The sequence below is a fragment of the Panthera onca genome, chromosome F1 (genome assembly GCF_046562875.1).
Source record: "Panthera onca isolate mPanOnc1 chromosome F1, mPanOnc1 haplotype 2, whole genome shotgun sequence".
NCBI lineage: Eukaryota > Metazoa > Chordata > Mammalia > Carnivora > Felidae > Panthera > Panthera onca.
This window is the reverse complement of record NC_138355.1, coordinates 26,463,902-26,476,106: the sequence shown is the minus strand read 5'-3', so window position 1 is coordinate 26,476,106 and position 12,205 is coordinate 26,463,902. Positions and strand designations below refer to the sequence as shown.

The following is a 12,205-nucleotide window of genomic DNA, read 5'->3' as shown; positions in this document are numbered from 1 at the left end:
GCAACACATTTAGAGGATTACTGTAATGGCATTTATCCTTAATATGACTTCAGACTATCTCAGTGGAAAAGTCGGCAATAAATAAATGTCTGCCTCAAAGTCTAGGGACTCAGCGTTTTTCATTCGAGGAAGCTGGGTTTAAGAAAACATTGAAATACACACTTAACTACTCTCTGGTTTTTTTTTAGCATGCACATCTCTGAAAGCCAACAAGAATTCTTCAGAATGCTGGATGAAAAAATTGAAAAGGTAAGAAGTAAAAATAAATTCCTTGTTTCAAGGGAAATATGCTAACTGCCTCATGAGTTAAGGTAATAATGTTCTGGTTTCTATGTTGCAAAGCTGTTCCTGTAAGAGTATGGGTAGAGAGTTAAAACAAAAGAAGCCCCCTCCCCCTGCCTCACACACAAAATGTGACTGTGAGAATGTTTAGCATATACCAGAGCATCCAAGATTCTCGGCTTGTTGACCATTAATTAATTAAAGTGTGTAGGGCCAGATAGGGTCTAGCAGTGCTAGTAAGAACCTTTGCCTAGAGACAGAACATTGCTCTCACTGCACATTGTCTGCACGTGATGCCTTGCTCTCGCTTCAGACTGCAGGCAAGAAGGTTCTTAGTACCTGCCAGAACTTATGGAATGTCTGCTGTATACCTGACACTGCTCTGAGTTCTCCTACAAACATCGCAAACCTGTTACAGTCAATACCGACCTCAGGAACATGGCTCTGAGACACGTTTTATCTTCCTTTTACAGACAAGGAAACTAAGGCTCATAATATTTTAATAACTTACCAAGGTTTGCAAGGCTGGTAGTGGTCCAGTTGGAATTTCAGCCCACATCTGCCTCACTCCAAAGCCGAGACTCCCAAGTTGCTTCTCTAGGAGTGTGTGCGTTTTACAATGACAAGAAGATCTGTGTGGAAAATTGAACCCATACTTAGGATCTCAGAGTGCCATATGCTAATCAACTGAATGAAGTATGGAAGATGGTAACAATTAAAGGCTTACTTGCAGACTTGCAGAATTTAAATGCATCACCGCAGGGGGTGAATTTAAATACTGAAGTTATAAATCTGAGTATTGTCATTTGAAAACCTTGTTCTGAAGAAGAGTACAATCCTAAATTCAGAACATAGCACAACTGTGGTTAAGGCGTCATGGGCCAGTTTTGCCTTTGAATTTTTTCCATGTTTATTTTTATTTTTTACATTTTGTGGCCCTTTTATCTGAGCATCTGTTCACAAATTCCTAAGTTATGATACATATCACTCAATGGAAAATAATGAAGAAGGGCTTAAATTCACCAGTATTTCAGCAGCAGACCCCATTCTGAAATGGACCTCCTTAAAGAATAATTGTATAATCTTCTAATGCACCATTACAAGACCAGCAGATGTTACCAATGTGAAAGGTAGAGATGGGTGATGAATTAAAATGGTACTTTAATGCATAGTATCACTTGGCTATACATAAATACTGATTTGCATGTAATTTTTTTTCATTATTAGTGAAATCCTGGCTCACATATGACTTTTTAGATTGAAAACTTCATCTGGGAATAATTACCAAGTTTCATGTATTGGTTCAAAACCTGTTCAAGGTGTCAATAGCATTTGTTTTAATAAAGAAAAGCATAAAATAAATATTTCATTCCCACTGTAATGGTGAAGATCTTTTCTTTCTCAGTTTATTTGGATTTTTTTCCTCCACTAGCTTTTTGGCAATAAAAAGATCTTAGTAGTCAGAGTTAGTCTGTAAAAACCAAAACCTGAATAGTAAGTTATCTTTTTAAACAAAATTTACAAACCCTGACAAGGCATTTAAGATGACCTAATCCCTTTCTGGTGTGTTTCCATAATAGAAATTCTACCTCCTTGCACTCACAACTGGAATTCATTGTTTCCATCTGAAATCCAATTTCCCTTTTTCCCTTTGCATCCAGGGTAATGACGTGTCTAACACAACAAAAGCAAAGTGCATAACTTGATCATTTGTTGGATAGAACCGTCCCTGGACAAAGGAACATTTGTAGACTCAACATAAACAGTATTCTCCCTATAAAATACATTTATATCTGAAGAAGAGCTTTTATATAACCTGTGACATGCACCCAGTTCTAGATGTCTAGTGGAATTTTCTGTCTGCTCTGAACCAAGCTTTCCTGTTTCTTCCCTCTTATCTAAAATCCACCCTTCTGAATATTGTGAACATGCTGTTCCGTGTACTATTTGACCATTGAGCCTCCAAAGTTAAAATGTTCCTCCTTAATATATGCATTTGGCTTAATACAATCCTCACCATATTTTATATAGCCCAAATTGGAAGTTGGGTTCTTACAAATTATTCTCCTGACTTTTCACCATTGCTAGATATTTCTTTGGTACAAGTTAGCATGGGGACAACTAACTATACATGCAACTCAGATCTGTTCTGTAGGTTTCCTAGGGCTGATTTAAAAAAACAAAAAAACTCAGAGCTTCATGCTGAAAATTGGAGTCATTCTAAGAGAGCTTGAGTTTTGAGATTTAATCTCTCTCAAAATGTCCAGAAATTGCTTTTTCTTTCTTAAACTGATAAGAAGTAAAATGGACTGAATGTGGGGAGATTTAAACCTGCTCTTCCTTGATTCTTCTTTTGTATTTATTGAATGTCTGCAGGATGTGGTTTCAATTTACCCTTCAACTCTTGACACCAGAAGAAATCTCTGCTCTCTCAAGATAGATGTAAAAGTACCATTAGAATAAAAAAAACTAGGGACGCGTCTGGGTGGCCCAGTTGGTTGAGCCTCCAACTTAAGCTCCGGGCATAATCTTGTGGTTCATGAGTTCGAGCCCCACATCGGTCTCCGCTCTGATGGTACGGAGCCTGCTTGGGATTCTCGCTGTCTCCTTTCTCTCTGCCCCTTCCCCGCTCATGTCTTCTCTCTCTCTTAAGATGAATAAATAAACTTTAAAAAAATAAACTAGGACTATTAGGTGGTATAATATTTCTAGTGAAACTTAAATTTGGACTGCTCTCATTCAGAGGTGATCATGGTGCCGAGGTGCAGTTTACCTTTGCACCGCAGCTGGACCAGCATTTTCTAAGTAGTGGTGGCAAAGAAAAGAAGGTTGCAAAAATACATTTAAAAAAGCTAACTTGGGACACCTGGGTGGCTCAGTCGGTTAAGCATCCAACTTGAGCTTAGGTCGTGATCTCATCGTGCCTTGAGTTCAAGCTGAACCCACATCGGACTCTCTGCCATCAGCACACAATTGTCACTATGAGCCAGGTCCTCCTGTTCTGAACACAGGTGTCTGTGGGGTCAGTTATTAAAACTTGAGGTCCGTTAACCAGGCAATCAGGACAGCTTCGTGGACACTTGGTACCATTTCAGGTGCTCTGGTGGTGTGTAGGAGGCCAGGACGCTGAGCTCCATCTGGAGATAACCAAGGGAGAGCTTTTGACAGAGAGCAGGGAGAGTTCCAAAGAGCTCTGTTTGATTGATTTACTTTTGCATTTCCTTTTTGGAGAGTAAAAATCCTCTGAAACAACAGGGGCACCTCATTTGTTTTTACCTCATTATTTTTTACACGGATATCTAACTGATTCCATTGGAATCTATAGTTGTTTTGCCTGACAGTTCACAGACTCCTGAACCTTATGTGAAGTGGTGACATTTGTCTAATTTTGCAACTTAGAGAAAATGATAGTTTACTGCAGAGCAAGGTAATGATTTTAAATTCTAGTTTTTCATTGTATTTAGAGGAGAAAGAAGGTATCTAGATTATTAAAAGTTGGCCCCATGGAGGAGATTCTGAGTATACTACCAAATACAGATTACATAAGATTTTAAGATATGCTTTCTTCTATACATTTGGGTTTAATTGTTAGAAGCAAAACAAGTAAATACATGTATTCATAGGAATTATAGTATCTTCTCTAGGCAAGAACAAGTATATATATTTGCTTTATGAGGATATAAGAATAGCTGATGACCAAGGAGTCTGTTGCCCCCCCCCCCCCGCCCCCGCGAGACACCTCTGGGTGTCTATATAATATATATATATACATATACACACACACACACACACACATATATATATATATACACACATAATTTATTTATTTTGACAGAGAGAGAGGGAGAGTGAGGGAAGGGCAGAGAGAGGGAGAGAGAGAGAAAATCCCAAGCAGGCCCTGCACTGTCAGTGCAGACCCAGATGCGGGCTCAGACTCACAAACCATGGGTTCGTGACCTAAGCTGAAGTCGGACGCTTAACCGACTGAGCCACCCAGGCGCACTAACACCTTTATATTAAATAAAGAATATCTCAGTACACTACCACTTGCATCTGGTTAGTTTTTCTCAAGCAAAATTGTAAACTTTGTTGGTGGTGAGTATCTTTTTGGAATCTGGTAAAAGTGATAAAGAGTCTCCCTATAAAAATGTACATTAGTGGTGCCTGGGAGGCTCAGTTGGTTAAGCATCAGACTCTTGATTTTGACTCAGGTCATGATCTCACAGTTGGTGAGATTGAGCCCCATGTTGGGCTCTGTGCTGGCAGCATGGAGCCTGCTTGGGAGTCTGGCTCTCCCCGTCCCCTACTCACACACACACACTCGCTCTCTCCTCTCTCTCTCAGAATAAACATCTTTTTTTTAATGCACATGATATCATATACACTAATTTCTTAAGTCAAATGTCAGAGTTGTGTAGTTCCCTGGAGCCTATCCCTGGGCCCCAGGCCAAGAACCTGTGGATTTCTTTATGATGCATATGATTGATGTGCTTCCCTCAAATCCGGGGCCCATTTGCACCCTTGAATCTTATCAGCAATGATCCATATAGGCATCCGGTTTTAAAGATTAGAAGACTAGGGCTCCTAGGTCGATCAGTCAGTTGAGCATCCAACTTTGGCTCAGGTCATGATCTCACAGTTTGTGAGTTCGAGCCCCACGTCACGCTCTGGGTGGACAGCTCAGACCCTGGAGCCTGCTTCAAGTTCTGTGTCTCCCTCTCTCTGCCCCTTCCCTGATCATTCTCTCTCTCTCTCTCTCTCTCTCTCTCTCTCAAAATAAATAAACATTAACAAAAATTTTTTTTTAATTTAAAGATTAGAAAACTGAGTGCAGATAATTCCCATGCAAAGACATTCTCCTTTTTTTCGTACTTTCCTTCCTTCTTCTCAAAAGTAGCTGAAAGTACTTCACCCCCAAGGGTGAGCCACCAGCATACCTAGTGTGTCGTCTCACTTATTCCTGTGTGAGCTTGAGACTACCACCGTTGACTGGCACTATTCATTGGAGCATTTTAGGGAAATGTCTGAGAAAGAACAGTCTGCGATTTAAAATCAGCTGATTTTAAAAGATGTTCATCTGTAGACCTGTACATCTGTTATTAAAAAGGCATTCACACTTAGAAAATGTTTGCATTCCTGGAGTGGCCTGATTCCCTTGGCCCCAAAACTAACCTAGTTGGTAAGAGAGCAGGTCTGCATTTATCAATTTATTCCAGGGCTCCTCCTCTTAATATTACATCAGCTCAGTCTGAACCATGTCTTGATCAGAAGGTGTTTGCTTTTCACCCGGTGAAGACAGGGTCTGGCTTGTAATTACAAATTCTGAGTAGACTGTGTGACCTCACAGCTGCTGTAGAATCACATACAATGTTTGAGAGGCGCAGCTGATGACAGGTTTTACTCCTTGGTGGTGGGTTTGAGGGCCTCCTCAGTGCCCACTAGTTGAGAAACATGGGACTGTTGTCTCCAATCCTCAGGAATGTGGCACAGCCTGCCCATGTGTGCAGAGGAAATCATAGGGTGTACCTCCCTTCTCACTTTCACTTCTGGTAACAACCAAGACCCTCAACAGCCCTCAACACTGGCGGAGAGGCCCTTGCTGGCACGTATACTTTGGAAGTGGGCTGGGCTACCAGTAGCATTTCAGTAAACAATTTCTTGCTCCATGCTAAGCATAGTGTGGCCTTGCTTTTGCTAATAACCAGACCCTTCCTTGTGTTTCCCTTCATCCCTCTGCCTCTTCTGCTCTCTCTCCTGTATGTACCTTTCCTCATACATCAGCCAATGTAAAGCTATAATTACAAGGGTAAGGATGTGACTCAGTCCTGTTTTGTTTTTCTCCGTACTGAAGAGTCGTGGTGATGATGTTGGTGTAGGAACCACTGGCAAAGGGTGCGCACGCTCTGGGCTCCCATCCTAGCGCTCCCAGGTAGCTGAGAGTAATAGACGGTGCAGCCAAGGAAGAGAAAGGAGGCGACATATCTGGAAGACATGCAGCACACACAGTCTCTGCTCACTTTCTTTTCTCCGGAGGGCTTGATGTTCAGAGAGTTCTTGAGGTGCTGTCGGCCTGGCTCTTTAGGGAGCAGCCGAGGAGAAGAGTTCAGAGTCCAGAACAGTGTAGTACAGGAATGCAAATAAGAACCATTCCATTTTAATGAATGAAGTGTGGCCAGCAGTGCTCTGAACCCCACGGTAATGTGCGGCGCGATCCGTGGTTGGTGTCATGTTGCTGTGGGTGCGGTACTTAGGCCAGGGGAGGTACCATTCAGAACAGAAAGACGGTGACACTGGTATGTGTCATTCCCTTGTGCCCATTCGGTTTCTCCTTTCTGTCCTCTTCTCAGGCTGTTTCCCTTCCTCTCCATGGCCCTTCCACTCACTGCGTTCGGCAGCCGCGGGCATTGTCCTAGCCCTGCAGAGAGTTTGCTGAGATAGAGAGGGTGCCAACCTCTATGACTGCTGCTTTTTTGTGTACGAGTCTCTAAAAGGACTCAAAGAATTAAACAGGGAGTTTCCTTAGGATAAGAATTGGGTCTCATTTGTCTTTGTTTCTTCAGAACCTAGCACAGGGCCTGGGACTGAACAGATACTTACTAATCTTGTTGAATGAGAGAGAGCATGGCACAAATAAGACAAGTGGGCTTAGCAGAAGTGAAAGCCTACAAAGGAAGGAGGTGTGGTCAGGCAGACTCCTCCAGCAGAGGGCTCAGCAAGATTGGAAGTGTTCTTAACAAAGAACAGCAGAGCAGGTAGACAGCGGGGACAATGCCAAGACCTGGACTGAGAGAGGTCGAGGAACGAAGCAGCACCAGGTAAGAGAAAGAACCTGTGCTTCCAACCTGGGCCAGATCTGAGGGCGACCTCTAGTCTTAGCTGTGTGACCCCAGGCTAATTGTTTAACCTTTCTGATCCTCTGGTTCGCCACCAAAAAATTTGCATAATAATACCAACTTGTCTGGGAAATTGAAGATCATTCACCAAAGAGTCTCTAGCTGAGAGTTTGAAATGCGCGCTGTGATCAGTAGCTCTTACTTTGATTGAAGTTGTTTGTATCCTCATCATCAAGGCTATTTGTTGAAATTGAGGGGGTTTGCGAGGGGGCTAAACCTGAAACTAAAAATGCAGAATTTAACAGCTTGAATCTCCCTTGAGCAAAAGTGCCTGCCTATGGTAGAGATGTCTCTCCTTATAGGTAGAGTGTTAGTGCACTCTCCATAGCACTGACCGGCCTGCCTCCTGTGGTATATACATGTTAAGGAATTAGATTCATGTGAACATTTTTAGAGCCATTAAATAGCCTCGTGCTAGCTTCTGAGCTGTGATTACAGAATGAGTCAGTGAGTCAGTGGCCTGGGTACAGCTGGATCCCTATATATATTTTTCGTGTCTGGAAGTTTCCTTCTTTTTTAACTCTTACAGATTTTTTAAAAACTTGCTTTTGCAAATAGTAATACCTGCCACAAAATGCTTGTGATAGCAACAAAAATTACAATAAGTTAGGAAAAGGGGTCTCCCCAGAAATCATTAAAATGATAAGATTGGCTTCTCTTGATTCATTTGATGAGCATATCTGGGATGTGTTCTCTGGATCCAGAAATGAGTCAGGGGCCAGTAGGAGGTGCATAATTTAAAAGTTGGATTCTTGCCTTTAGGGAACTTCTAGAAGCATAAAATTTCAAGTTAAAAGGAACTTTAGATTGCCCCCAACTCTTTAAAATTCCCACTAGTATTATGAACCCTCTGTAGCAAAGAATGACATATGTCCATTTATATCATTTGGGAAAGAATTATGAAGCATATTATGTTCTGTATATTTCTTGAAAGTTTTATTCTGAGATAATCTTGTCATTTATGGATATTTATTCCTCTCTTTGAAGTTCTGTTGAGTGGAAACATATTCTGTTTCATTCCTAGAGAAGGCATTCTTGGAGCAGACAATTCTAGATTACCCTCATTTAATCCCATTTCCCTAAACAGATTCAAAAGAGGAATACCAAAATTCTTTAAACTCATATTCCCAAAATTAGTTGCTGAAGGTTTGGAGATATTTAATCATACCCTGCCTCCATTCTGGGTTCTTAACAAACTGAAAATAGGCACAAGGATCCAGGTAATTATCATGGATCAGTGCCCCCCTTATGAATGACCCTCATAATCCCCAAATCTAGACCTTCTAGTGAACTAGTTTGGAATATATTTGCTTTTAAAATTTATTTATTTATTTTGAGAGAGAGAGAGAGAGAGAAAGAGAGAATCCCAAGCAGCTTCATGCTATCAGTGCAGACCCTGATGTGGGGCTCAAACCCACAAACTGTGAGATCATGACCTGAGCCAAAACCAAGAGTCAGACATTCAACCGACTGAGCCACCCAGGCACCCCTAGAATATAATTGTAACACTTAAAACATTGAAAGGATCTGTAGCTGGAATATATAAAGAAGTACAATTAATACAAACCAATAAAAACCATCAATGAAACCTCTGGGTCTGCATGCTTGAAATTATTTTTACATCTGTACAATAAAGTTCACTGAAGCATTCTGTGTTTGATAGCAAAAAGAAAGAATGAATGAACTGGAAGCAGCCTAAGTGTCCACCTCTAGAAGAATGAATAGACTGAACTGTAGGAATCTATAGTGCAATATTATACAGCAGTTCAAAAGAAATGAATCAGGTATATATATGGACTGATAGATTTGAAACCATATTATTTTATTTTATTTTATTTTATTTTATTTTATTTTATTTTATTTTATTTTTTAAATTTACATCCAAGTTAGCATATAGTGCAACAGTGATTTCAGGAGTAGGTTCCTTAACGCCCCTTATCATTTAGCCCATCCCCCCTCCCACAACCCCTCCGGTAACCCTCTGTTCTCTGTATTTAACAGTCTCTTATGTTTTGTCCCCCTCCCTGTTTTTGGATTATTTTTGCTTCCCTTCCCTTGTGTTCATATGTTCTGTGTCTTAAAGTCCTCATATGAGTGAAGTCATATGATATTTGACTTTCTTTGACTAATTTCACTCAGCATAATACCCTCTAGTTCCATCCACGTAGTTGCAAATGCTCCACTATATATATATACCACTTCTTCTTTATCCATTCATCCATCGATGGACATTTGGGCTCTTTCCATACTTTGGCTGTTGTTGATAGTGCTGCTATAAACATTGGGGTGCATATGTCCCTTTGAAACAGCATACCTGTACCCCTTGAATAAATACCTAGTAGCGCAATTGCTGGGTTGTAGGGTAGTTCTGTTTTTAATTTTTTGAGGAGCCTCCATACTGTTTTCCAGAGTGGCTGCACCAGTTTGCATTCCCACCAGCAGTGCAAAAGAGATCCTCTTTCTCCACATCCTCGCCAACATCTGTTGTTGCCTCAGTTGTTAATGTTAGCCATTCTGACAGGTGTGAGGTTGTATCTCATTGTGGTATCTCATTTGATTTGTATTTCCCTGATGAGTGATGTTGGGCATTTTTTCATGTGTCGGTTGGCCATCTGGATGTCTTCCTTAGAGAAGTGCCTATTCTTCACCCATTTCTTCACTGGATTATTTGTTTTTGGGGTGTTGAGTTTGTTAAGTTCTTTATAGATTTTGGATACTAACCCTTTATCTGATATGTCACTTGCAAATATCTTCTCCCATTCTGCAGTTGCCTTTTAGTTTTGCTGATTGTTTCCTTTGCTGTGCAGAAGCTTTTATTTTGATGAGGTCCCAGTAGTTCATTTTTGCTTTTGTTTCCCTTGCCTCTGGAGACGTAAGAAGTTGCTGCAGGCAAGATCAAAGAGGTTTTTACCTGCTTTCTCCTCAAGGATTTTGATGGCTTCCTTTCTTACATTGAGGTCTTTCATCCATTTTGAGTTTATTTTTGTGTCTGGTGTAAGAAAGTGGTCCAGGTTCATATTTCTGCATGTTGCTGTCCAGTTTTCCCAGCACCACTTGCTGAAGAGACTGTCTTTATTCCATTGGATATTCTTTCCTGCTTTGTCAAAGATTAGTTGCCCATATGTTTGTGGGTCCATTTCTGGGCTCTCTATTCTGTTCCATTGATCTGAGTGTCTGTTTTTGTGCCAGTATGAAACCGTATTATTAAGTGAACAGAGGAATATGCAGAATGATGAAAATGGTATGATATGATGCCAATTTAAAAATGTAAAAATAAAGGTGCCTGGGTGGCTCAGTCGGTTAAGCATCTGACTCTTGATTTCATCTCAGGTCATGATATTGCAGTTTGTGGGTTTGAGCCCTGCATCAGGCTCTGGGCTGACATCCCGGAACCTGCTTGGGATTCTCTCTCTGCCCCTCCCCTGCTCACACTCTCTCCCTCAAAAATAAACTTTAACCAAAAAAAAAGTGAAAATACCGTATGTTGTTTATAGATGGGCATTAAGCAAGTATTTATGAAGCACCAGCTATATACCATGTAGTGATAGACACACACACACACACACACACACACACACACACGGTGTGTATGCACACATTAGTATGGTATATTTTTACATGATATATTTATAACTGGAATGTATTTACATCTGTTCTATGTTTAAACATACATATACATATAAAGTATAATTTATTTGATATAGTAGGAATATGGTATGAACACTAGAGTATCAGAAATGGGCTGGAAGAACACATACTACTCCCATGACCCTGCTTGCCCCTGGGGATGGGGAAGGAGCCCAGGACTGGGTGGCACTTCCATCCGGGAGGGTGGGAGCCAGCAGCAAATGTCACAAAATATCACTGCTTCTTTTTTTTTTTTTTATTTTTTTTTAATGTTTTCTTTATTTTTGAGACAGAGAGAGACAGAGCATGAGCAGGGGAGGGGCAGAGAGACAGGGAGACACAGAATCCGAAGCAGGCTCCAGGCTGTCAGCACAGAGCCCGACGCGGGGCTCGAACCCACAAACCGTGAGATTGTGACCTGAGCCGAAGTCGGACGCTCAACCGACTGAGCCACCCAGGCGCCCCAAAATATCACTGCTTCTTATGTCCACATGATAGAAATACAGTGTTTGTTACATTCTTTCTACTTTTCTGTGTCCTTTAAATTTCTCAAAATGAACAGAAGCCTATGAAAACAGGAATATGTGACAAAACATGTGGTGGAAAAAAGTCTGACTACATGCTGGTCACTGGCCTTGCTCACATCTTCCACTGCATCCCAGCAGAAGAAAAGCTTCAAGAAGCACTAAGATCCAGGCACCAAGCAATGCTCTAAGTCACCCAAAATGCTCCTGGTTTAGACTTCACTAAACTTCCAAGGATTCTGATAATTATGATCAGAGATGCAGTTGACTTCTGTTCATGGTTTTGCTTATTGGCCAATTGGCCAAATGTGTGACAATCTTTAATTTAATCAGAGCTTTGCATCAGGCTAAACAGTCCCTACAAATCCAGTCAGTTCTGCTTGCCCCCGTCTGTCATGTGTCATGTGGGCCTCCTTCAGTTGTCATCCTTGCAAAAGGCTCATTCCCAAGAAATGCATTAGGTTCATCACGCCAGTGGGACCCTCAGGATCCATAATGAAGTCCCAAGGACCCTGCTTTTCCTTCTCTTTCAGCGTGCAGCTCGGCCATCTTAGCCATGTCCTAAATGAGGAGGGAAGCCACACGGACATGTTCTCCCCGTCCCTGGGCCCAGGACACCCATTCCTCATTGGTCCGCTCATATCTGGCTAATCCACTCTTCTGCCTTTTATAGGCAGGGACCTTCCATCAGTAGCCATGGTTCCCTTCCTGGCCAAATGCATGTGCTTCCTATTCTGAAAGCAAAGAGAAAGGGAAGGGGTGGTGAGCACTGATCCAACAAATAAGGTCTCTCCTCTCTGTAGGGAGGAAGGAAAGGAACCCACCTTTCACACTCTCTCTCGTCTTCTAGCTTGTGAGCAGTAACGGGCAAACATCCTC

The 12,205-nt window shown here is 41.5% G+C and overlaps 1 protein-coding gene across 1 annotated transcript in view; it reads left to right on the top strand.

Annotated features, from left to right (window-relative positions):
- CF1H1orf21 (chromosome F1 C1orf21 homolog) overlaps window positions 1–12,205 on the top strand; it is a 227,372-nt gene that overhangs the window by 203,521 nt on the left and 11,646 nt on the right. The window contains exon 5 of the mRNA XM_060643724.3: window positions 189–249. Within this exon, the coding sequence (XP_060499707.1) occupies window positions 189–249 (61 nt within the window). The remainder of the gene's footprint in view (window positions 1–188; window positions 250–12,205) is intronic.